This window comes from Pogoniulus pusillus, chromosome 7 (assembly GCF_015220805.1).
Source record: "Pogoniulus pusillus isolate bPogPus1 chromosome 7, bPogPus1.pri, whole genome shotgun sequence".
NCBI lineage: Eukaryota > Metazoa > Chordata > Aves > Piciformes > Lybiidae > Pogoniulus > Pogoniulus pusillus.
Genome location: NC_087270.1, coordinates 374,328 through 401,185, shown reverse-complemented (window position 1 = coordinate 401,185; position 26,858 = coordinate 374,328). Strand labels below are relative to the sequence as shown.

The 26,858-nt window shown below is 43.2% G+C and overlaps 1 protein-coding gene across 1 annotated transcript in view; it reads left to right on the top strand.

Annotated features, from left to right (window-relative positions):
* SNTG2 (syntrophin gamma 2) overlaps nucleotides 1–26,858 on the top strand; it is a 285,667-nt gene that overhangs the window by 149,500 nt on the left and 109,309 nt on the right. The window contains exon 7 of the mRNA XM_064145698.1: nucleotides 20,574–20,661. Within this exon, the coding sequence (XP_064001768.1) occupies nucleotides 20,574–20,661 (88 nt within the window). The remainder of the gene's footprint in view (nucleotides 1–20,573; nucleotides 20,662–26,858) is intronic.

Below are 26,858 nucleotides of genomic sequence, written 5' to 3'. Positions count from 1 at the left end.
GAGAAGAGGAGGAGGGGTGGCCCTGTATATTAGAGAGTCACTCCATGCCATTGAGCTAGAAGTGATGGATGAAGGGGTAGAGACCCTGTGGATTAAAATCAGAGGCAGGACTAATAAATCTGACATCCTGGTTGGAGTCTGTTACAGACCACCCAACCAGGATGAGGGAACAGATGAGATATTTTACAAACAGTTGGAGGCTGTCTCAAGATCTTCAGATCTTGTCCTTGTGGGTGACTTTAACCTGCCAGATATCTGCTGGGAACTTAATTCGGCAGAGAGGAGGCAGTCCAGGAGATTTCTGGAGTGCATGGAGGACAGCTTCATGACCCAACTGTTAAACGAGCCTACTAGGGGTCAAGCTCAGCTTGACCTGCTGCTCTCCAACAGAGAAGGGCTGGTAGGAGATGTGATAGTGGGAGGCTGCCTGGGGTGTAGCGACCACGAGTTAGTGGAGTTTTCAATATACAGGGAGGTAGGGAGGCACTTCAACAAAACCTACACCTTGGACTTTAGGAGGGCAAACTTCAATTTGCTCAAGGAACTTATTTCCAATGTCCCCTGGGCAGCAGTTCTTGAGAACAAAGGGGTCCAGGATGGTTGGACTTACTTTAAACAGGAGCTCTTGAAGGCACAGGAACTGGCAGTTCCCACGTGCCGAAAGATGAGCCGCAGGGGGAGGCGACCAGCCTGGATGAGCAAAGAGCTCCTGAAGGAAGTGGGGGAAAAAAAGAGGGTGTATCGCCTCTGGAAGGAGGGGAAGGCTTCTCCTGATGTGTTTAAGGAGGTAGCCAGACTATGTAGGAGAAAAATTAGAGAGGCTAAGGCTCAGCTAGAACTTAGGCTGGCCACTTCCGTGAAAGTTAACAAAAAACACTTTTATAAATTTATCAATGCTAAAAGGAAGGGCAAGAAGAGCCTCCACTCCTTACTGGACCGGGAGGGGAACACTATAACTGATGATGAAGCAAAGGCAGAGGTCCTGAATGCCTTCTTCGCCTCAGTTTTCAACAGTAAGGAGAGAGGAGGAGGAGGCAAATGGCCTCTTAAACTGGGGGATGGGGTCGGGGAGCAGTGTGTTCCCCTGGAAATTCATGAGGAATTAGTTCAGGACCTGCTGAGCCACCTGGACACCCACAAGTCCATGGGACCAGATGGGATCCATCCCAGGGTGCTGAGAGAGCTGGCAGCTGAGCTGGCCAAGCCACTCTCCATCATTTTCCAGCAGTCCTGGCTCACCGGAGAGGTCCCAGGAGACTGGAAAATGGCCAACGTGGTCCCCATCCACAAGAAGGGTCGGATGGAGGAACCTGGGAACTACAGACCTGTCAGCCTGACCTCAGTGCCAGGGAAACTGATGGAGCAGGTTCTCTTGGGGCCAATAACTGCGCACCTGAGGGATGGCAAAGATCTCAGGTCCAGCCAGCATGGGTTTAGGAAGGGCAGATCCTGCCTTTCTAACCTGATCTCCTTCTATGATCAGGTGACCCGCTTGGTGGATGTGGGGAGGCCTGTGGATGTGGTCTATCTGGACTTCAGCAAGGCCTTTGACACTGTCCCCCACAGCAAACTGCTGGCTAAGCTGTCAGCCCGCGGCTTGGATGGTAACACTCTGTGCTGGGTTAGGAACTGGCTGGAGGGCCGGACCCAGAGAGTGGTGGTGAATGGTGCCACATCCAGCTGGCGGCCAGTCACTAGTGGTGTCCCTCAGGGATCAGTGCTGGGCCCCATCCTCTTTAACATCTTCATAGATGATCTGGATGAGGGCATCGAGTCAGTCATCAGCAAGTTTGCAGATGACACTAAGCTGGGGGCAGATGTGACTGAGCTGGAGGGCAGAAGGGCTCTGCAGCGGGACCTTGACCGCCTGTACAGATGGGCAGAGTCCAATGGGATGGCGTTCAATAGCTCAAAGTGCAGGGTGCTGCACTTTGGCCACAACAACCCCATGCAGAGATACAGGCTGGGGTCGGAGTGGCTGGAGAGCAGCCAGACAGAGAGGGATCTGGGGGTACTGATTGATACCCGCCTGAACATGAGCCAGCAGTGTGCCCAGGTGGCCAAGAGAGCCAGTGGCATCCTGGCCTGCATCAGGAGTGGTGTGGTCAGCAGGAGCAGGGAGGTCATTCTGCCCCTGTACTCTGCACTGGTCAGACCACACCTCGAGTACTGCGTTCAGTTCTGGGCCCCCCAGTTTAGGAAAGACATTGAGATGCTTGAGCGTGTCCAGAGAAGGGCGACGAGGCTGGTGAGAGGCCTCGAGCACAAGCCCTACGAGGAGAGGCTTAGGGAGCTGGGGTTGTTTAGCCTGGAGAAGAAGAGGCTCAGGGGTGACCTTATTGCTGTCTACAACTACCTGAAGGGTGGTTGTGGCCAGGAGGAGGTTGCTCTCTTCTCTCAGGTGGCCAGCTCCAGAACAAGAGGACACAGCCTCAGGCTGCGCCAGGGGAAATTTCGGCTCGAGGTGAGGAGAAAGTTCTTCACTGAGAGAGTCATTGGGCACTGGAATGGGCTGCCTGGGGAGGTGGTGGAGTCGTCGTCCCTGGGGCAGTTCAAGGCAAGGTTGGATGTGGCACTTGGTGCCATGGTCTAGCCTTGGGCACTGTGGTAAAGGGTTGGACTTGATGATCTGTGAGGTCTCTTCCAACCTTGGTGATACTGTGATACTGTGATACTGTGAAGGAGCTGATTCTATGAGATCTGAGATAAGTTAGTCTATGGCTGAAGTTCCTCAAAGAGTGAAGATGTATCATTTTATTTGGATCAAAATTATGTTATTGAGATTTTATGAAATAACAATTGGAATTTCTTATCTAAACCAAAAATCTCTCATTTGAATATGATGGGTTTGCAATTAAAAATAAATGCTTCAAAAATAAGTGTTCATTTAATGACCCTCAGCTTTCAGCTTGAAGGAATGATTTGTTTAGCAGGAGATTGTAGCTATTTGTGGATAAAATATGTAAATTCTGATGCACTTATCTGTTACCTGTCAGAAGGTTAATATTTCTCATCTCATTTTTGTGGATAACAGAGGCCTAGAGTGTATGCATTTACATACAAGCATGGCATAAACTTCTACAGTGAAATATATATTTAATTTAGGAATGTCTGAAAAATCCTGGGCTTCTTTAAATTATTATTTTGTTTAAGGAAGCTTTCAGTTTACAATCTTCAGGATCCATGGATCCTTTTGTCTTTTTTCGGGATGAGAGTGGATATGTTTTAACTTCTTATGGCAAAGATCCAGAACTGCAAGAACTAATGTTTTCTTGAAAAGCAACCTCTCTCCTATGTAAGCATTTTAAGCCATTGCAAAATAGGAAATCCTTCCCTTATGTTACATATAAGGTTCAGAGAACATATAAACCATCAGCTTTTAGTTGGCCATCTCTTACATATGTGTTCTTCTACTTCAGATAGTTTCAACACACTCCTTGCAGAATCCACTTGGTTGAGACTCCAGTTTTCCAGATACAATAAATTGTGAAAGAAAATTAAATATGAGGTGGCAATTTTATAATGGAATTGTTCAGGCTGCTAAGGATAAGGGACCTTTAATATTGAATCCAACTATTATCTAATTCTACCCAGCCTGGCACTAAGCCATGCCCCCTAGAAACTCATCTCTATGTATTTTAAAAATCTCAAAAGATTCAACCACATCTCTGGGAAGCCTATTTAGTCTTGAGTAACACTTTTAGTGATGAAGTTTCTTTTAATACTCAACCCAAAACTCCCTGGTGCAATTCAAAGCTATTTCCTCTGGTCCTATCACTTGTTACTTAGGAGAAGAGAATGACACCCACCTGACTCCAACCTCCTCCTCTCAGGGAGTTCTATAGAGTGACTAGGTCTCCCCCTTAGCCTCCTCTTCCCCAAACTAAACAATTGCAGTTACCTCAGGCACTCCAGACCCTTTGCCAATTTTGTTGCCCTTTTCTGAACCTACTCCAGACCCTCAGTGTCTGTATTTTAGTGAGGACAGTCCAGGTGTCCTCATCAGTGCCCAGTTCCCTTCACTAATTCCTCTCTGTTTGTGAAGGCTGAAGAGAGACGAAAGAGGAAATGATGGAGATTTCACTAGGACATCTTGACAAGGTTATGCTGTGAAACAACTTACTGAGATACATCCTTATGGGTACCTTCTGACTCTCTTCCCAACCCCCACCCCCCCAATATTTTATATTTTTGTTTTAAATGCTTTCATTTTTTGACAATAGTTTAAGCACTTTCTGAGTATTTTTCTTAGCTTTACAGTAGTTTACTTCTAAAAGGTGTTTGGAAAGCAAGAGCAAAACCTGCATCATATTATATTTTTCTTACAGTGGTCTACATTGGGTTTGTATATTGGAAAAGAAATGTAGCAGGCTTTGCATATCAACTTTTCTGATTGATTTCTCTGTATGGATTGTGATTTATTTAGTTTATGGTTAGATGTATTTTCTTCATGATAATTTGCTATTACCATTATTTATTTAAGTGGACAATTCAAGATGTGGAATACAGTGATAGTACTTGATTGACATAAGGTTTAGATGTTCTCTGGGCTAAGAGGCTTTCTCCAGTTACAAGCATATGAACAGAAACAACATGGGCAGAATCCATCCACCTTAAATATTATTGACAGGGAGTCTGCTGAAATGATCTTTGACTCACAACTTGTCCTCTCCGTTATCAGATTTACACTTGGGATCAGTCAAACCAGGTGTAATGGTTTGAGTGTTACCTGCCCCCTCCCCCTGTACTATCAAATCACCCAGACTAGACTCATCTGGCTGGAAATTAAGGAACGAATGTTTATATTTGCAGCTTAGCACAATATACAACAGGTGTTTACAACCTATACGGCTATGTACAGAAGTATACAAGGTCAAGGTAATACAGAAACACAGTACCCCTCCCAGAGTCCCCAGGAGGGGCACGCAACCAACCTTCCAACTCCCTTCCACTCCTCTACCATATCCCAGAGTTTACCTTACATGCAAGGTGAGTTTGGAGGATCGGCCAGGGGGTTAGAAAGCAGAAGGACTAGTTGCACAGAACGCAGGCCAGGGAGAAAAGTGTACGGACACCAGCTGCAACAGAGCCACTGCAACTGCATTATCTGTGTTTTCTGTTCTTGGTTTTATACATCTCGGCAAGCCTATGAGTGAAGTAAACATCACCACTGTTTACTTTTCACAGCCTATAGTCTAATTTCTTTCACTGGAATATTTCAGCTAGCCTCAAACTAGCACACCAGGCATGTAGAATCCGTAGAATCATAGAATGCAGTGGACTGAGAAGAGTCTTTAAAGGCCTGCAATAAGTAGGGACACCCCCAACTACATGCTCTAGAGCTTCATCAATGCAGATCAAAAAGAATTTATAAGTCATTTTCAAACACAAAACAGTTTTCAGATACAGCTTGTACTTTTTTTCATTGAAAAAACTCTTTAAAGAAGAAGTATTTGATTAAATTCCTCTTTAAAGTATTTTAATACATTTTTAGGACTAGAGGAAAAAAAGCTTCTGAAAAGTTCACTTTCTTAACATTATCTTGATGGTTCTGACAGAGTTTCTTTGTTCTTGCTTCAGTTGCAAAAGAGCGTCTAAGTTGACCATTATATGGACAGCAAATACCTGTTATGATGAGTAGACAGCTGCAAAACATCAAGATGAAACATGAACTGAAAGTAGTGAATCAACTCCTTTGACAGGCATCATTTATTAATATGTTTAGAATAGTTGCTGTCATTATTGAAGACTTGCCATGTATGTTTGAAAATTTCCGTGTTGCTCTGTGGATGAGCAGTAACAGAAAGAGAGAAATACACCTTCACAAGAATGCTGATTTGTGACATTGCAGTGTTCTTTCAGCTACCTTTTAGATTTTTTTCTGAGCTCTTTTCGTGGGGATTTGGTGATAATAGAAATGAAGTCCTATTGTTTTAACAATGCAGCACATATCTGAAATGTTTACCTTAGATGAAAAATTGTGAGTATTCTGTAACCCAGCACTGAAAAAAAAACCACCCAAAAACATAAAAAGGATCAAATTCTAACTAAAATTTAGTAGGATGTACAATTCAACTTTGTTTCCAGATGCTCTATGAAATTGTGATTATTTTATCACTGAAGGCAGCTGACAGCATTCCTCATTAAGAAGCAAGTTAGAGCATACTTTTGGGCTCCACTGTGTTGTACATGCAAATGATAAAATACATTTTTGCCATTTAAATTTAAAGTCTTTTGCACTATACTGCTAGGTTGGACTCGATGATGTCAGAGATCTTTTCCAACCTGGTTAGTTCTGCGATTCTATGATTCCGTGATTTCAGAGAAAGGTTTTAAGAAATGAAGTAACACTGTGGTACCTTTGTGAAATTAGTACCTAAGAATATTACATGATTTATGTAATGTACTTGCAGAAAACTGCTTCTTTTCAAGCTCTAAACATGGTAAGAAAGTAACCACAAGTAGTTCAGATTTCAGTACCATTATTTTACATCTATCTGTTTCACAGTCAGTTTCCTGGTTTAGAGAAGCAGCATTTACAATGTGCATAATCTCTGAGTGCAGAGTCAGAATACCATAATTAAAACTAATGGCAGAATCCATCTAGACAGCACAAAGCAGCTATAGGAAGAATTAAAGTCTTTGTTAAGCTATGGACACAAAATGTAGCACTTCTCAGATAATGCAAGCAGTGTGTCAGTTATTTCTTAATGATCAATACAGACTCAACCTTAAAGGTCTTTTCCAACTGAAACTATTCTATGATTTCAGGCAGTGCTTCCTAAGGGTAAAGAGAGTTTTTAAAGCAATTTAAAACAAAACCAAAATAAAAAAATCCACAGACAAACAAATAAAAAACAACAACAAAAAACCCTAAACCAAACAAAAAAACCCAAACAAAAACATTAAAAAAATTGTTTCCTCTTTAACTCTCTTCCTTCTATATTTATTTCACTAGAAAAGGTTTCTAACAAATTACACTAGCCTTTTTAGTCCTAAATAAAGGGATTCTTTCTTAGACCTCTTCCTTTCTGACTAAAACTGAGCACCATGGAAAGACCAAATATTTCAGATGGAGAGCACTAGAATAAGAGCAAAAAGATGTAAACTACCTGTGGATAAATCTGAAGGGCCTTTGAAAGTGCTGGTACAAAAATTAGTTGCCTAGTTTTGAAATGGAATTTGATAGACTCAGGAACAGTGCTCTGCAGTGTTCCTTGTTATCCCTGATAATTGCTAGGAAGACCTGTCTACTCTTGCTTCCTTTTGAACCTTATATCCTGTGAATAGACTAGTCTATGTCTTCATTTGTGGTTGCTATGCTGGGTTTCCCTGCTGGTTGAACTAGCTTCTCTGAAGCAATAGCCTCTCCTCATTTCTCCCTCACACATTTTTCATTGGCTATTTAAATGCTGTTTTGTGCATTTGACTAATTCTCTGCTTTATGGTGGGCAACCCTCAGTATTTCATCAGGCTGTGAGGAGCTACAGAGTGCTATCCATTCTAACTCAGTGTTACTAGGAGCGCCAAACTACAGGCTAATTAAGAGTTAGTGTATGCCTTTGTGCTATTGAGTAGATTAATTAGATGTGTTTGCAAAAGACCAGTTACTCTGTATTTTTCGTTTTCTAAATTTCTTAAAATGGAAAGGAAAACGTTATATACAAGACTTACACCCATGTAAATTCCTTAATTAATAAAATCATTTTATTTCTGATTGCAGGGACAATTATTCAACTCCTTTGAGTCGTAGGAGCTGGATATAAGTATTGTTTCCCTTCACAAAGCCATTGATCTAATAGGAGTGTGATAGAAACAAGTGAATGGCCTTACAGTTGTCGCTAATATTTCAGGTATGCTTGTTCAGCCACTGAATTAAGGCAGATAATGGCACCTTTACTTATTCCATATTATATAAACAGGAGCATATTCATATGCTTCAGATGGCCAAAAAATTAGCAGATTGTACCAAAACTACTAAAGAATTGGATAAGTAGATAAAAAGTTTTTATTGTTGTTGTTGAGTTTTGTCTAATATGGTATTACTAGAAAGTTTAATAGAAAGAAGTATAGCCCTGTTATTTAAGCAAATATGTCTCTGGCTGTAAATCATGACTCTGGAGGAGGAGAAACTGATTCTCCAGAAGTTGTAACAAGTCAATGCGATTTGCATGATCTTTCTCTCATCAGACAGAACATTAGATTTTCCAATACAGAATATACTTTATGGTGACCTGTGCTGAATACATACTGGTCTGTACAGTAACACAATTGTAATGTGGTGTCCAGTAACACAACAAAGGGGCAATGAACATAAGCCTCATCACAGCATGTTCCACATAAACACAATTAAAAAAAAAAAATCTTCACTTTGAGGGTGGCAGAGCATTGGACCAGGCTGCCCAGAGAGGTTGTGGAGTCATTTTCTCTGTAGGTATTCAAAAACCCACCTGCAATTGTTCCTGTGTCATTTACTCTAGGTAATCCTGCTCTAGCAGGTGAGATTTGACCACACGATTTTCAGAGGCCACTTCCAACCCCTACCACTCAGGTATATGGGCAGGAGTCTTGAGATAGTGTTCAGAAGGTTCAGGTATGGGACTTTCATTAATGCAAATTTCTTTTTGTTGTGTACTTAATACTGCAGATGATCTGCTGGTATATAGTGATAGTAGCAGTTTCATGCTTGTGGGAGGTGTGAAAGCCAAAGCATTAAAGACTGACACAGCAGGATAGAAATACGGTGAAACAATGCTGAGTTCTGTCCCTAAATATTCCTATTACCCTGTTATGTTCTTCTACACAGCTTAAGGATTTCAGTGTGAAAGAAGAATGATTTTGGTTTGTTTGTTGTTTTTTTTTTTTTAAATTATATTTTTCTCCAGTTCTTCAAGCCTGAAATGGTGAACATATTGTTGGGGAGGGGAAATTAATTGATGCGAGATTATATTTTTTCCAAAATTAATATTATTAATCTTGATACTTAGAACGCTTGCCACCCCCAACCACTAATTTTAATAATAATTCAGTTCTTACATGGTCATAGAAACATTCTATGGATAATATCTAGATCTAGTGATAACCAGCAAAATACATAAACATTTAATTAAAATGGAAGAGAAGGTTCCTGTGATCAAATGCCACTTGCAGTCAATATGCCACTTGCCCAGTAGATGTGCTCAAGCTCTTTCTACTCTATGGCAGAAGGCAGTAGAGAATTACAAAGAGGCACTTAAGCATCTACTCACAGGTTATTATAATTACCCTCACGGGGGCTAGCCACAGTCCAGACAGTGCCCAAATGCTTTCAAGGGACTCTTGTCTTGTTGGACGTTGAGGCTTGAATCTTCCTGGCTTCTAGGGAAAGGACACAGACAATCTCTGACCTTGTCTCGTGGCTTCTTCTGGATGATCTGTAAATACAGTATCACAGTATCACAGTATCATTAGGGTTGGAAGAGACCTCACAGATCATCAAGTCCAACCCTTTACCACAGAGCTCAAGGCTAGACCATGGCACCAAGTGCCACGTCCAACCTTGCCTTGAAGTGCCCCAGGGACAGTGACTCCACCACCTCCTCGGGCAGCCCATTCCAGTGTCCAATGACTCTCTCAGGGAAGAACTTTCTCCTCACCTCAACCCTAAATCTCCCCTGGTGCAGCCTGAGGCTGTGTCCTCTCCTTCTGGCGCTGGCCACCTGAGAGAAGAGAGCAACCTCCTCCTGGCCACAACCACCCCTCAGGTAGTTGTAGACAGCAATAAGGTCACCCCTGAGCCTCCTCTTCTCCAGGCTAAACAATCGCAGCTCCCTCAGCCTCTCCTCATAGGGCTGTGCTCAAGGCCTCTCCCCAGCCTCGTCGCCCTTCTCTGGACACGCTCAAGCATCTCAACGTCCCTTTTAAACTGGGGGGCCCAGAACTGAACACAGTACTCAAGGTGTGGTCTAAGCAGTGCAGAGTACAGGGGCAGAATGACCTCCCTGCTCCTGCTGACCACACCATTCCTGATGCAGGCCAGGATGCCACTGGCTCTCTTGGCCACCTGGGCACACTGCTGGCTCATGTTCGGGCGGGTATCAATCAGCACCCCCAGATCCCTCTCTGTCTGGCTGCTCTCCAGCCACTCCGACCCTAGCCTATATCTCTCCATGGGGTTGTTGTAGCCAAAGTGCAGCACCCTGCACTTGGAGCTATTGAACCCCATCCCATTGGACTCTGCCCATCTGTCCAGGTGGTCAAGGTCCTGCTGCAGAGCCCTTCTGCCTTCCAACTCAGTCACATCTGCCCCCAGCTTGGTGTCATCTGCACACTTGCTGATGACTGACTCCATGCCCTCATCCAGATCATCTATGAAGATGTTAAAGAGGATGGGGCCCAGCACAGATCCCTGAGGGACACCACTAGTGACAGCCACCAGCTGGATGTGGCACCATTCACCACCACTCTCTGGGTCCGGCCCTCCATCCAGTTCCTAACCCAGCATAGAGTGTTGCCATCCAAGCCATGGGCTGACAGCTTAGCCAGCAGTTTGCTGTGGGGGACAGTGTCAGAGGCCTTGCTGAAGTCCAGATAGACCACATCCACAGGCCTCCCCACATCCACCAAGTGGGTCACCTGATCATAGAAGGAGATCAGGTTAGAAAGGAGGATCTGCCCTTCCTAAACCCATGCTGGCTGGACCTGAGCCCTTTGCCATCCCTTAGGTGCGCTCTTATCACCCCCAGGATAACCTGCTCCATCAGTTTCCCTGCCACTGAGGTCAGGCTGACAGGTCTGTAGTTCCCAGGTTCCTCCATCCGACCCTTCTTGTGGATGGGGACCACGTTGGCTGTTTCCAGTCTCCTGGGACCTCTCCGGTGAGCCAGGACTGCTGGAAAATGATGGAGAGCAGCTTGGCCAGCTCAGCTGCCAGCTCTCTCATCACCCTGGGATGGATCCCATCTGGTCCCATGGACTTGTGGGTGTCCAGGTGCCTCAGCAGGTCCTGAATTAATTCTTCAGGAATTTCCAGGGGAACACACTGCTCCCCGACCCCATCCCCCGGTTCAAGAGGCCATTCTTCTTCTCCTCCTTCCTTACTGTTGAAAACTGAGGCGAAGAAGGCATTCAGGACCTCAGCCTTTTCTACATCATCAGTTATAGTGTTCCCCTCCTGGTCCAGTAAGCAGTGGAGGCTCTTCTTGCCCTTCTTTTTAGCGTTGATAAATTTATAAAAGTGCTTTTTATTATCTTTCACGGAAGTGGCAGCCTAAGTTCTAGCTGGGCCTTAGCCTCTCTAATTTTTCTCCTGCATAATCTGGCTACCTCCTTAAACATGTCAGGAGAAGCCTTCCCCTCCTTCCAGAGGTGATACATCCTCTTTTTTTCCCCCAATTCCTTCAGGAGCTGTTTGCTCATCCAGGCTGGTCGCCTTCCCTGCTGGCTCATCTTTCAGCGCATGGGAACTGCCAGTTCCTGTGCCTTCAAGAGCTCCTGTTTAAAGTAGGTCCAACTATCCTGGACCCCTTTGTTCTTAAGGACTGCTGCCCAGGGGACTTTGCAAATAAGTTTCCTAAGCAAATTGAAGTTTGTCCTCTGAAAGTCCAAGGTGTAGATTTTGTTGCAGTGCCTCCCTACCTCCCTGCATATTGAAAACTCCACTAACTCGTGATGACTACACCCCAGGCAGCCTCCCACTGCCACATCTCCTACCAGCCCTTCTCTGTTGGAGAGCAGCAGGTCAAGCTGAGCTTGACCCCTAGTAGGCTCACTTAACAGCTGGGACATGAAGCTGTCCTCCATGCACTCTAGAAATCTCCTGGACTGCATCCTCTCTGCTGAACTTAGTTCTCAGCAGATATCTGGCAGGTTAAAGTCACCCACCAGGACAAGATCTGAAGATCTTGAGACAGCCTCCAGCTGTTTGTAAAATATCTCATCTGTTTCTTCATCCTGGTTGGGTGGTCTATAACAGACTCCAACCAGGATGTCAGATTTGTTTGTCCTCTCTCTGATTTTAACCCACAGGCTCTCAACCCCTTAATCCCTCACCTCCAGCTCAGTGGCATGGAGTGACTCCCTAATATACAGAGCCACCCCTCCTCCTCTTCTCCCTTGCCTATCTCTCCTGAAGAGATTATATCCCCCCAGTATAGCATCCCAGTCCAGGAATTCTAAGCAGGACCTTCAGGTGCAGAAGGCAGGATATGGTGCAGTCTCAGCATGATGTCACGCTGGCCACATAGGCTGATCATGTGCAGACATCCAGGGTCTGCTCCTGGTAACTCTCGGCAGTGGAGTTTACCAGGCAGTGTGCAGTAGCAGCACATCTGGGCACAGCAGAGAGAGCACGGCAAAGAGCAGGGAAGCAGAGCAGCGAAGCAAAAGCAGGGAAGCAAAAGCACATTGTTCACCTGCATATCTCTTTTTATCCATGTGGGCTGAGATTAATTGCCCTTTGGACACAAGAATAGTCAATCAGGATGGCAGTTAGCCAAACCATACCATATTAGGCAAAGCCATAGGCTTGCTTTTCCGTAATTTGGGAAAAGTATGGGCCTTGCACTAGGCAGGCACAAGCTAAGTGTGTGAACCTTACACCACAGGACCCTGGGCAGACCAGATTCAGTGGCTTACAGTTCTTTTGTTTCTGTTTCCCACGCTTGCCTCTCTGGTGGAGCAGAAAAACATGCCTAGGCAAGGCAGGACATGCTAAGTCTATTTTGGGCCTACAAGGCCTACCACAACACATATAGATGATTGCAAATAAATTTTGTGTTTCATCCAAATTGTAGGGTAATCTGTTGAACTTATATCAGTCCATAAGTCTAGGACTTCTGTTTTGTACTTCAGCAGTGAATGTGTATACACAAAGCAGTTCTCAGTGCTTCATGCATTTAGTCCTGTATTAATTCTGTATGTCTATTGGAAGTCTTACTAGACAGAGTAGGAAGACTTAGTACAAAAGTGTCATTCTACAGAACTTTGCCAAAAGAAAAGGAAGCATTGCCCAAACTGTTAGGCATTTATAAATTGGAGAATAAAACACACAACCTGCTGGGTCTAATAACTTGAAAAGTTTCTACTTTAGCTTTTGCCTCAGTAGCATAAGACAGCCTTCATGAAATCCTGTCTGCCAGCTGGCTGAAATTACCTTCATTTCATACCATTGCCTGTAGACAATGGTAGAAGTTTTCTGTTTGATATATCTCTCCTCAGAGACACTTCTAGTCAGATAAAAGCCTTTTGTGAGAACTCCAAAGGTGTATTAGGAATACAAGCAAAAATCAGCAAAGAAATTTGGAACAGTAATGACTGCATGAGAACTTAACACTTAGTCTTTTTAGCACGATCAGTGTCAACTGGAGTTTGTATAAACACAACCACTTATCTGTCATCTAGAAAGATTATTAATACATTTGAAGAATATGAACTCAGAGGATTAGCTACAATTTGTTTGCTTGAAAAGGCCTGTGTTTGGGATAAGAAATGTTTAGTTTTCTAAAGATTCTTAAACATGCACATTTCTAGTCATGCTCAATGAGGTATGTGTGTTTGAATTCAAAGTGGTGCTTTGATCCTGTAGTGTGTGTTGTTGACATACCATGCATGTCAGTAATGATTTCATAAAGTTTCCATCAAAGAATTGTGTTTGCTTTCTGGTAGATTGGCCATTTCTGTAGTGATTGTTTGATACCTGAGACAACTATTTCATTTTGTAAGTAGTAAGAGGAGATAAGCAATATGACATCTTGGTTATTTTCAAATTGGGATTTCTGTGGCTTTGAACTCTTTCCATTATACCACATTAGTAACAGTTGAGACTGACTTGAATTTATAGAGAGAACTTCCAGTAATGCTCTGCTATTGAAGCTTTAGGAAGGATGTAAAAAGTCCTTACTCAGGGATAAGTCATCCTTAAGTGAATTTTAAACTTCCATTGCTTCAGAGAACAGCTCATTTGGCTCAAAATGTGTTTTACAATGCAAAGTATGTGTCAGCAGCATCTTTCATATCCCAGATTTTTTTTCCTCTTCAAAACAATGCTTAAACACAGACTTAAGTGTATAAGTAGAAAAAAAAATTTGTTTGCCTATAATTCTTGGTAGTTATGTCATACATGAGCAGTGTTATTTGTTTAATACTGGGGCACTATGGTTAAGAAAAGCTTATACTGTATCTGTAGGTAGAAAAAAAAGTATTGAGTGAACCAAGAGAAATTGTAGTTAATTTAAATAGGTGAGAATTTCCATAGGCTGCATTGACTCACATTTTCATATAATTTGTATGAATTGTTCAGACACAAATGCTAGTTTTGGAGTAGCCAATTAAACATTAAGGAAAAGAGTATTGTGTATTGCATACTGCAAAGCTAAGGAAGATAAAAATCAAAAGTATTTATTGGAAATCACTTTGGAATCGACCAGTGGAAAAGAGAGAAGTGCCTCTTTTATTTCTCAAGCTAACTTAATTCTCCTTCATGCTTTTCCATGCTATCTGTAGTCCAGTTTTAATTTTGTAAACTTTATTTTAAAGTCACTTTACTTCCATTGTCATTTTGAAGACTACTTGTGCTATGAGGTCTGTTTTTCATGCATCTTCCTTGCCTACTCATGCATAGATGTGCTAGTTTGAAGCTAGCTAGAATGTTTTGGTGAGAAGAACTAGATTACAGGCTGTGAAAGGGAAACAATGGTGATGTTTACTTCACTTACAGGCTTGCTGAGAGGTATAAGAGCATGAACCCAAATGTAGATAGGGGAGTCACACTCTGTCCGGGCTGTGGGCTTCGTTTTTCTCTCTAACCTAACCTGATTAATCCACCTGCTTTCTAACCCCCCTGGCTGACCCTCCATTCTTCCTTGGGTACAAGGCAATGTCTGGGGTAAGGTAGAAGGGTGGAAGAAGGGTGGAAGGGTGGTTGGGGGCCCCTCCTGGGGACTCAGGTTTCAGGGAGAAGTGCTTAGTTTCTGCATTACCTTTTACCTTATATATTTCTGTATATAACTGTATATATGTTGTAAATATCTGCCTGTATATTCTGCTAAACTGTAAATATAAGCTTCATTCAATTTCCAAAGCCTGCTGAGTCTAGTCTGGGTGATTTCCAAAGTGTGGGGGGGCAGGTAACACCCAAACCGTCACATCTTATAGCACAGTGTCAGATTTTTCACTTCTGCTCGTATGGGTTGAGCTGAAACTGCCAAGTTTCAAAAAATACTTCCAACTATGCTTTAGTCTAGGAGGCATATTAAGTATTCTTGTTCTGTTTTCATTTTAAGAGCTTGTGATTTTTAAATACAGTTCTCTAGATTTCACTGACATTTCACTATTGTTATGATCTAATTCTCATATTTTACTGTATCTTCATGGTTGTTTGTCCATTGCATTACAGGCTTGTACATAATCTTCCAGCCAGGCACTTCTCATCCCCAACACTTGCACTTTATGTGAATTTATGTATTTTATTTGTGAAATATATGTATTTTGAAGCTAAGACATTCATCAGAAAACTCACTTGGTTTTACTTCAGAATTTTTGATTCAGACTTTTAGTCTGAGCAACATATTTAATTTTCATCTCTAGATGTGAGAATGTATTTCATCTCAACCAACTTCAGATATTTGAAGTGTAAGGTTATCATCCAGATTCTCCTTATTTAGAGAGAGACACACCTGTGAATGAATATGCCTTTTTTTATCCTAAGATCTTTACTGACTTCTAGGAAAAAAAGTATCAACAACTGATTTAGAGTTGAATCTTTTAAGTGGCCAAAGTTAAATTATGTGTCTCGCTCTCATAAATAATCTTGATTAAAGAGCCATATGCAGGAATTAATTCATCAAAGCCTTGCACCTTTTCAATTTTAATTGCTGTTGCAGTTTTCTGGTCTATAATAAGAAAGAACTTGTTTCAAACAGCCAAAACTTTTAAGTTTGAGCAGTGTGAATATTAATAATAAGGTATGTTTTAGGTTTAGAACAAGCCACAGTAACCGTAAGGGACCACAATTATAACAGAATGCACATCAGCCATGAATTTGCCTTCCTGTGGGTATATAGCCTTTCCCTGAAATGGGTGTTGACAATGGAAATAAAGCAAAAGGTAATTTGGTTTTCCTAAAATATGAGTCATATTTTTCTCTGCAGAGTCCAGACTGTAGTTAGCAAAGTGAGATCTAGAAGTTCCTTTTTATATTTTTGTCATTCTCTCCACTCTATTCTTGAGAAATGTGAAAAAGAGAAGTCTAATAAACTGCTTTGATAAGTGCACTTAGAGGTGTGCCAAATCCACAAGTTAGAGGCAGCATTCAAAGCAAGTATTTTCTTTGCCCTGTTCTCCTTCACAACTATAAACACACAAGTAAGTGCACACATGCATAGCTCCAGTACATATATTTAATATTTTTTTTAAAACCCACACAACATATTTTTATAACTGTTATTTTCTATTAATGCTACAATAAGGCAGCAGTCCAATAGTGAATGGTTTTCAAAATATCTTTTTGTTTTTTTTAAAGCCCTTATACATCCCCAACCTCTTTGCTTCTGGACCCTCACACCTCTACCTCACTAATCTGCCTGAACTGCCTATTTTCTGCTTTCTGTGACCTCATCAAGTTCTTGCTTTCTGCCCTGCAGAGCTGATTCTCCTAACTTAATGAATGCAAGACTCTTACCATTCACTCTCAGGCATCTGTGGTCTCTAGTAAATAGAACAGCAAACAGATCTACCAGTAAATATGTAAGAGTTTGCTGTGGTTAGTTACTTTTCTAATTGATACATGCATGGTTTAGTTGTGCTTAGACTAGAGGCCACAGACATTAGCATCCATTTTTGATGAATGCAATCAAGGCTGCAAGCCCTACATTCAAGTCATATAGAAACCAAACAAAATCATCTCTCCTGAGTGTTATAGATATGAAACTAGGCAATATCTCTGCTCTTTAACACAAGTCAAGTTCCATCAAAGATGCTATTTGAAGTCCTGCATGTAATGAAGCTCCTTGTATGGCAGTTAGTGCTACATCTTTAATTAAATTTTGGTATTTTAATACATGTGTCTACACACATGTGTGTACGTGTTCCCTTCTGGTTAGAAAATACCTACAGATACTGAGGAGAGTCACAAAAATCAAGACTATATTTGAAACACAGAAGTGTTCTTAATATGTCACATAAATTAATTGAATCAAATACTTATAATCTAGATAATTATGATGTATAAATATACATGTCTATTTATGTGTATACACACAATTAAAGTGTTCAATTTCATAAATGCATATTTCCATACTATTCTATACCAGCTTTATCACAATATCACAGTATCATCAGGGTTGGAAGAGACCTCACAGACCATCAAGTCCAACCCTTTATCACAGAGCTCAAGGCTAGACCGTGGCACCAAGTGCCACGTCCAGTCCTGCCTTGAACAGCTCCAGGGACGGCGACTCCACCACCTCCCCAGGCAGCCCATTCCAGTGCCCAATGACTCTCTCAGGGAAGAACTTTCTCCTCACCTCAACCCTAAATCTCCCCTGGTGCAGCCTGAGGCTGTGTCCTCTCCTTCTGGCGCTGGCCACCTGAGAGAAGAGAGCAACCTCCTCCTGGCCACAACCACCCCTCAGGTAGTTGTAGACAGCAATAAGGTCACCCCTGAGCCTCCTCTTCTCCAGGCTAAACAATCGCAGCTCCCTCAGCCTCTCCTCATAGGGCTGTGCTCAAGGCCTCTCCCCAGCCTCGTCGCCCTTCTCTGGACACGCTCAAGCATCTCAACGTCCCTTTTAAACTGGGGGGCCCAGAACTGAACACAATACTCAAGGTGTGGTCTAAGCAGTGCAGAGTACAGGGGCAGAATGACCTCCCTGCTCCTGCTGACCACACCATTCCTGATGCAGGCCAGGATGCCACTGGCTCTCTTGGCCACCTGGGCACACTGCTGGCTTATGTTCAGGTGGGTATCAATCAGCACCCCCAGATCCTTCTCTGTTTGGCTGCTCTCCAGCCACTCCAACCCCAGCCTGTGTCTCTGCATGGGGTTGATGTGTCCAAAGTGCAGCACCCTGCACTTGGAGCTATTGAACCCCATCCCCTTGGACTCTGCCCATCTGTCCAGGCGGTCAAGGTCCCGCTGCAGAGCCCTTCTGCCTTCCAACTCAGTCACATCTGCCCCCAGCTTTGTGTCATCTGCACACTTGCTGATGACTGACTCCATGCCCTCATCCAGATCATCTATGAAGATGTTAAAGAGGATGGGCCCCAGCACTGATCCCTGAGGGACACCACTAGTGACAGCCACCAGCTGGATGTGGCACCATTCACCACCACTCTCTGGGTCCGGCCCTCCAGCCAGTTCCTAACCCAGCATAGAGTGTTGCCATCCAAGCCATGTGCTGACAGCTTAGCCAGCAGTTTGCTGTGGGGGACAGTGTCAAAGGCCTTGCTGAAGTCCAGATAGACCACATCCACAGGCCTCCCCACATCCACCAAGTGGGTCACCTGATCATAGAAGGAGATCAGGTTGGAGAGGCAGGATCTGCCCTTCCTAAACCCATGCTGGCTGGACCTGAGCCCTTGGCCATCCCTCAGGTGTGCAGTTATCACCCCCCAGATGACCTGCTCCATCAGTTTCCCTGGCACTGAGGTCAGGCTGACAGGTCTGTAGTTCCCAGGTTCCTCCATCCGACCCTTCTTGTGGATGGGGACCACGTTGGCTGTTTCCAGTCTCCTGGGACCTCTCTGGTGAGCCAGGACTGCTGGAAAATGAAGGAGAGCAGCTTGGCCAGCTCAGCTGCCAGCTCTCTCATCACCCTGGGATGTATCCCATCTGGTCCCATGGACTTGTGGGTGTCCAGGTGCCTCAGCAGGTCCTGAACGCATGAATTTCCAGGGGAACACACTGCTCCCCGACCCCATCCCCCGGTTCAAGAGGCCACTTGCCCTGAGCTCCTCCCTCCTTGCTGTTGAAAACTGAGGCGAAGAAGGCATTCAGGACCTCAGCCTTTTCTTCATCGTCAGTTATAGTGTTCCCCTCCTGGTCCAGTAAGCAGTGGAGGCTCTTCTTGCCCTTCTTTTTAGCATTGATACATTTATAAAAGTGCTCTTTGTTATCTTTCACGGAAGTGGCAGCCTAAGTTCTAGCTGGGCCTTAGCCTCTCTAATTTTTCTCCTGCATAATCTGGCTACCTCCTTAAACATGTCAGGAGAAGCCTTCTCCTCCTTCCAAAGGTGATACACCCTCTTTTTCTCCCCCAATTCCTTCAGGAGCTGTTTGCTCATCCAGGCTGGTCGCCTTCCTTGCCAGCTCATCTTTCGGCGCATGGGAACTGCCAGCTCCTGTGCCTTCAAGAGCTCCTGTTTAAAGTAGGTCCAACCATCCTGGACCCCTTTGTTCTTAAGGACTGCTGCCCAGGGGACTTTGCAAATAAGTTTCTTAAGCAAATTGAAGTTTGCCTTCCTAAAGCCCAAGGTGTGGGTTTTGTTGTAGTGCCTCCCTACCTCCCTGCATATTGAAAACTCCACTAACTCGTGATCACTACACCCCAGGCAGCCTCTCACTGCCACATCTCCTACCAGCCCTTCTCTGTTGGAGAGCAGCAGGTCAAGCTGAGCTTGACCCCTAGTAGGCTCACTTAACAGCTGGGACATGAAGCTGTCCTCCATGAACTCTAGAAATCTCCTGGACTGCCTCTTCTCTGCTGAATTAAGTTCCCAGCAGATATCTGGCAGGTTAAAGTCACCCACAAGGACAAGATCTGAAGATCTTGAGACAGCCTCCAGCTGTTTGTAAAATATCTCATCTGTTTCCTCATCCTGGTTGGGTGGTCTGTAACAGACTCCAACCAGGATGTCAGATTTGTTTGTCCTCTCTCTGATTTTAACCCACAAGCTCTCAACCCCTTCGTCCCTCACCTCAAGCTCAGTGGCATGGAGTGACTCCCTAATATACAGAGCCACCCCTCCTCCTCTTCTCCCTTGCCTATCTCTCCTGAAGAGGCTGTATCCCCCCAGTATAGCACTCCAACCATGCCTGTCGTCCCACCACGTGTCTGAAATGGCAACTATATCATAGTCACCCTGGTGGACCAGGACTTCCAGTTCCTCCTGCTTGTTACCCAAGCTGCGTGCATTGGTGTAGATGCACTTCAGCTGGGCTCTCAATTCCTCAATTGTCCCTAGTTTCCTTCCCAGTCTCTCCTTCTCAGAGAGAGTAATTGCCTTACCCACCCCCTTCAGATCTAGTTTAAAGACTGCCTAATGAGCCCTGCCAACTCCAGTGCCAGGACTCTCCTGCCCCTCTTAGATAACTGAACCTCATTATTAAAGGAATTTGCTTGTAGATGTTGTGTTCAGCTGATATAAAAAATAAAGTTGCACACCAAATTATTTATTCAGGCAATTTCACTGGTCTTGCTTACTCTTAACTATTGCTGTTGTGGCTTGACCCTAAAAATATTCTTCATTCCCAGTAGGAAATATTTGCACAGAGTTTCTTACAGATCAACAAAACTGTTGATTTCTTTGTAAGTAATGTGTTTTCCATGACTGGTGGTTCTTCCTTTTAAAGTAGCTGTTAATTGTCACACTGACAGGTACACCTACTGCGAAATGCTGGCGATGAAGTTACCATCAATGTTCAGCACCTCAGGGAAGCTCCATCGTTTTTAAAGCTCCCATTAGGTAAGAGGAAATTAACAGATAGAAGTAATTTATTTTCCTCTTTGCAGTATTCTTATGCTAAGATGACATTGATAGAAATAGGAATTCAATCCTTGAGTGTTTTGCAGGAAGAAACAGAAAATTGTGTGTGTGCTTCATTGTTCAACATATAAGAATCTAATGCATATTTTGTGACTGCTTCTGTATATTTTATTCTAAATAAATACAAAAATCTCATTAAAATGCAGTACAATCATGGGTGATATCTGAAAGTTTTTCTGCAGAACCTTTGCCTGAATGCGATAAAATAGTTTTTACAAACATTTGAATTGTACATTGTCACTGAGAGATATTTTTAGGACACAAATAACATTAACTGTGCATATTTTATAAATTATTTGGATATTTTGTGCATTTTAATCAGAGAGTAGAATTAGAGTGACAGCTAAGTAGTTTAAGAGTACCAATAGTAAACTGTATATGAACAAGGCAGATAAGAGAATTTTTTCATTCATTTGACTAGCAAATATCAATAATCAGGATACTTGAAATCAATGTTGCAAGTAGAAAAGTATACTTAATATATCAGGTAATTTAGTTGGACCAAATAATTTTGTACTGGTTTATCTCTTTCCAAATTAAGCAAAACAGATTTAAAATGTGTCTTGGTTTGGGGACTTAGGTAAGTTTGGCTTAACTATGTACTTTTTTCTCTTGCTTTAAAAGGAATCATAGCTCTCATAAACTTACCTCTCATCATTGGAAGAGTGTCTGTTATTTAATCTAGATTTATACACATATTAGAAGCCAACTTGATGAGCCTCTACTCAGATGAACTGTATGTTACATGCTAAACCCATTATTTCAGTTCTTACTGCATATAATTTCCATATGAAAATGGAATCTGCATTCAAAGAAAACTTGTGTTTACATTTGGAGATCTTTGTCTGATCAGTGTTTCTTATAATGAAACTTCAGATTTTGTCTTCCTACTTTTCTATCCTAGATCATCAGACAGCTATAGACTAGTACCTATAATGCCTTGAATAACTGTATTCCAACTGATAGAGGACTTTGGCAAGCTAGTAGGTTCTTACCAGTAGTTCCTGATATAGTCCATATTCATTTACAGTTATGACAATTCTGCAAGCAATTTTACCTTGTCGACTGACATCACTTTTATACTTGGACTCTGCCACTTGTGGTCTGTTAATCATGGCTGCTTTCCCCGACTCATCAATCAGAAAATGGGGAGAAAACAGAATGATAAATCTCTTGGGTAAAGATAGAAACAAGAAGATCACTTATTAATTACTCTAATGGGCAAGACAGACTCAAGTTGGGGAAACTTGAGTGTGTTGTGTATTAAAATAGATTCAGGTACTGAGAAACCAAGACAAAATACATTGAAACACCCCAACTTCTTCTCAGGCTCAACTTCATTCTTGACTCCTCTTACCTCCCATAAAAGTGATGCAGGGGATGGGGAATAAGGGGTTTGGAGTCAGTAACATAGCATCTCTCCCTGCCATTTCATCCTTCTCACACTTTTATCCTAATCCAACCTGTGTCCTTCCCACCTGCTGCAGCCCTTTAGATACTGCCCTAATGCAAGTTCTCTCTATGGGCTGAAGTGGAAAAATGTGCTCCAGCATGTGTCACACATAAGCTGCAGCTTCTTTGGGGCACATCCACCTGTGTCAGCATGGGGTTCTCTCTGGACTGGAGTATGGATATCTGCTCTGGTGTGGTCCTCCATGGGCTGAAGGGAAATGTCTGCTTCATCATAGTCTTCCCATGGACTGCAAGGAAATTTCTGCTTTGGCAGTTGAAGCACCTTCTTTTTCTCCTTCTTTAGTGACAACCTAGAGAAGTGACTGCCACCCTGAACTCTGCAGTGATGAGGCTGCACCTTGACTACTGTGTTCATTTTTGAGCACCTCACTACATGAAAGACATTGAGGTGCTGGAACAGATCCGGAGAAGGGCAGCACAGCTGGTGAAGGATTTAGAGAACAGGTCTGGTGAGAAGTGACTGGGGCAACTGGGGTTGCTTAATTTGGAGAAAAGGAGGTGGAGGAGAGACCTCATCACTTTCTATAGATCTCTGAAAGAAGATTTTAGTGAACTGAATGTTGGTGTTTTCTCCCTAGTAAAATGTGACTGAATGAGAGGAAATGCCCTCAAGTTGTACCAGGGGAGGTTTAGGTTTCTTCACTGACAGGGTTGTCAAACACTGAGGTAGATTCCCCAGGGGAGTGGTGGAATCTCTGGAGATACTTAAAAGACATGTACCTGTGGTGTTCAGGGACAAGGTTTAGCAGTAGACTTGATAGTGTTAGGCTGTTAGTTGGACTCAATGATCTTAAAGGTCTTTTTCAGAGTAAATATGTCTCGGTTCTAATTTAAATTCCCAGAGACTCAGATAAATTTGATAGAACCAATAACAATTTTATAAAGTGCCCTTCCCTCTTCCCCTTCTTTCCCAAAAGAAAGGGACTAGATGGAGAGAGAGAGAGAAGTAAGCACACCCAAATAAATGGATCTCACTCGATTTGGAAGTTAAAAAGAAAAGTTTAACAATAGCTTAAAAGAGGTATCTGAGGTAGGGAAGTTGCAAAAGGTATAGAGAAGGGAAAATAGCAAATGCAAAATGTATAAATACAACCTGACTCTGATGGTGATGGCTTTGTCTGCCTCGTGGGTGATGGCCATGTGGTAGAACAAAGTGAAACCAGGAACAGATGGTAATGGTGGTATATATGGAGCAGAGTGATGCAGAGAGGTGCAGAGAGAGAGGAAAGGTAAGCACAGAGGCAGGGGGTGCAGAGAGTGGTGCAGAGAGAGAGAGAGGAACAGGAAGTCCCCCTGCTTTTATGGGACAGGAAGGGGGAGTGGGCTAACCATCACCTGGTGGTATTCAGACCCACCCCTGGGGAGTGGTCAAGACCACCTAGGGTCAGGTTCAGGGTTACTCCCCCTGGGGTGTTAACCCTATACAAAATGTTTCTATAGTTCCATGATTTCAAGAAGAGCTTCTCACAAGCCTGTGTACAAAAGAGAGTTTCAGACATTAAGTTTCAGTGACATACATAACAACCTAAGTAGCAATTACACTACGCTATAAAGGATTTCCCAACTCACATTGCAGATAAGATTTAAGTGCATACAAATGTAAATCTGAAGTATCTGGGTCTTTCTTAGCATCCCAGAAGACTCAGACACATGGCCCACTACCTTCAAACATTCAGACCAGCTGTCCTGCTAGCAGTTTTAGTATAGTGGCATGTTCATTTAAAATACAACCATATTGTCTCTTCCTCTTAACAGGTATTATTATTTCATATAAGTACATGTTAGGAATAGCATCTCCCTCACTCCTCCTTTCCCACAGCTATTCTGTCTCTACACTATCTCACAAGGTCACAACAGGGAAACGTCATCTAACCATGTTTTTCTTCTGGAAATGCCCAAGGATTGGAAGTTTGTCTTTTTGTAATAAAACAGTCTTTGAAATCATATTCATGCTGAAATGTGTGTAGTAATTAGAAAGTCAGATAATCTTAGATGACAATCCAATGGTGGAAACAGGATTTTATTACTGTGTACAGTTGTGAACACATTGCAGATGATCATGTGGTTGATTCTCTTTCATGAACTGTGAACAATAACTAGAGGGGTTTGCATGGATTTAGATGTGGAAACTGATTAACTGACACTTAAAGATGAGTCAAAGGCTGTTTATTTCTGTGTTTGGAGGAGATTCTAACCCTGGGTGGTATACCAGTGTTGGTTGCTGTCTCACAACTACCTGGGACTCTTGGCTCTTACTAGACTGTTTTGAGACTCTACATAGTCATGAATTAAATTATGCCAACAAATAATCTCTGCCATGGGAATTTGAGCAGAAATTTTATAAAATACTGCATAATGCTTGACATAATTTTGCATAGGGCAAATAATTCTTTCTCAAAATGCCATCAGACCTGTATTGGAAGCTAACATGGGCCAATAGGGTCATTAATAATGTGCTTCATTGGATGTAGAAATTGCCACTGTACTGTGGTTTGTCCTAAGAGAGAACATAGATTATGTTTGTGGAAACCAAAGGAAGGAATTTGGGCTTTTTGCAGCTGCATCAGGAAGTTATTAGTGGCTATGAGGGGGGTTTCTGAGCCTAATAATTATGGAATCAGCTCTTGTGTATTGCCATTAGGGACTCTCTTTTGAGTTAAGTTCATTACTGATGTAAGAGTTTAGAAGGGCTTGTAGAAGCAAGCAACTGATGTCATTTACCTGGACCTGAGCAAGTCCTTTGACACTGTCCCACACCACATCCTGATCTCCAAGCTGGTGACACATTAGTTTGATGGGTGGACTACTAGATGGATAAAGAACTGGCTTGATGGCTGCACCCAAAAAGTGGCTCTCAATGGGTCCGCGTCCAAGTGGAGGCCAGTGTCAAGGTCCGGAGGAGCAGAGATTAACAGTATCTCTGTCCAGCAGAGCTAGACCAGTTCTAATGGATTCCGTGTTGTGAAATTAAGGTGCAAACGAGACCATATATCACCATGAAACTGTTTATTAAAGGATAAGGTTGGGCAAAACGGAGGGAGAGAGGGGAGAAGGGGGAGAGAGAAAGATAAAGAGATCGATGGAGAAGAAAAGAAGTAGCAGGGAAGGGGAAAGGCTGTGAGCATATTACCCTCAGTCGCAGATGAAGGAGTGAGAGAGAAACGGGTGCGTGGCCCAGGGATGATCTTCTGCGGAGTTTGTCAGAGGTTCTTCAGGTGGTGTGCAGTTCTGGTGGTCTGGTGATGGTCTGCCCTCGGTGGTCCGGTGGAGATGTCACTGGTGGTCCGATGGAGATGTCACTCTTGGTCCGGTGGGAATGGTGGTCCGCTGGGAAGGCCACACTCTGTCTGCTGGTGATGCCACTGGTGGTGCGGTGGGAATACCACTGGTGGGGATACCACACTTGGTCTGGTGGGGATGCCACTCTTTGGCAGGCCTTTCTCCTGCCTTTTTATACAGTTTTCTGCTCAGTGTCCAGCTGCAGCCCCCCCCAGGGCATCTTCCTGTGCATTCTCACACATTCGCAGGGGTCCGGCGTCACCGGGGGGGAGGGCCTCCGCCCTCTCTCGGCTACACCTGTCCACACCCTGCATACACAGCCCTTGGGGGCAGCTGAGATAAGTTGGAGGCTTCCTGGGCAGTCCAGCCAGGGTGAGGTCTAGGAGTTTCAAAGGTATTGTCTGTTAATTTGCATCTCTGAGCTTTTGGGCCAAGCACCGAGTCTGAGTCCCAGAAGTAACAAGATTAAGGAGGGACGATGCAATCTTTATCTTTGTTGATTAACAAGAGAGAGGATCAGACTCTCACATCACCCCGTCAACAAAGATAAAAGAGGGAAAAAGGATGGGGGGGGGGGGAGAGAGAGAAAGGAAAAGGAAAGGTTTAGGGGAAAAATGGGGAAGTTTTATACAAATTTCACAATAGACATGGGTTTTGATCGGGTAATGGCCCGAACGTGTCTCACACCATCAGTGGATACAAATTGCATATTGGATACTACATGTTGAATCAGTTGTATAAAACAGGGAATGATACATGGCAAGAAAAGTAACAATGCCAAAACACATAACAAATAAAACAACATCTGTTTAACCCAAGGTCCCCCTGGAAGCCAGGAGAGCCAGTCCATATTCCATCCTTCCCAGGTCTGGACAGGTACATGAGCTAATTTTCGAATCCCAGAAGATATTTGTCTCACTGCTTTCCCATTGTCATCAATCTGTAGACAACGGTTGGAATAATTTATTTTTCCACAACCCCTCCTTCTTCTGCTAACAGATAATCAAGAACCATTCACAGAGTTTCCAGGTAGCAGGACCATAGTATTTAAAAGTCTGTTGGGGAGGTCCAGTCACCTTTTTCCCCACTTTTGACCACTACCTTGTGCCAAATGAGTGGAGATGGACCTTCTCTTTCTTCCCAAATTATCATATACTTTGATTCCCAGACCCTTTCCTTCTCCACCTGGGAGTAAGAAAAAACGTGGGTGAATCAGTCCAATATAGCATACCCCAGTCCAATTAGGTGGTAACCCTTTTATAGAATTTGTCCCTGCCAATGTGTTAGGGAAAAGGACATTGTTCCATCTCCCCTCAGGATGTGCACGACTCTTCATACTAAAATACCAAGCACCCAAATGATTT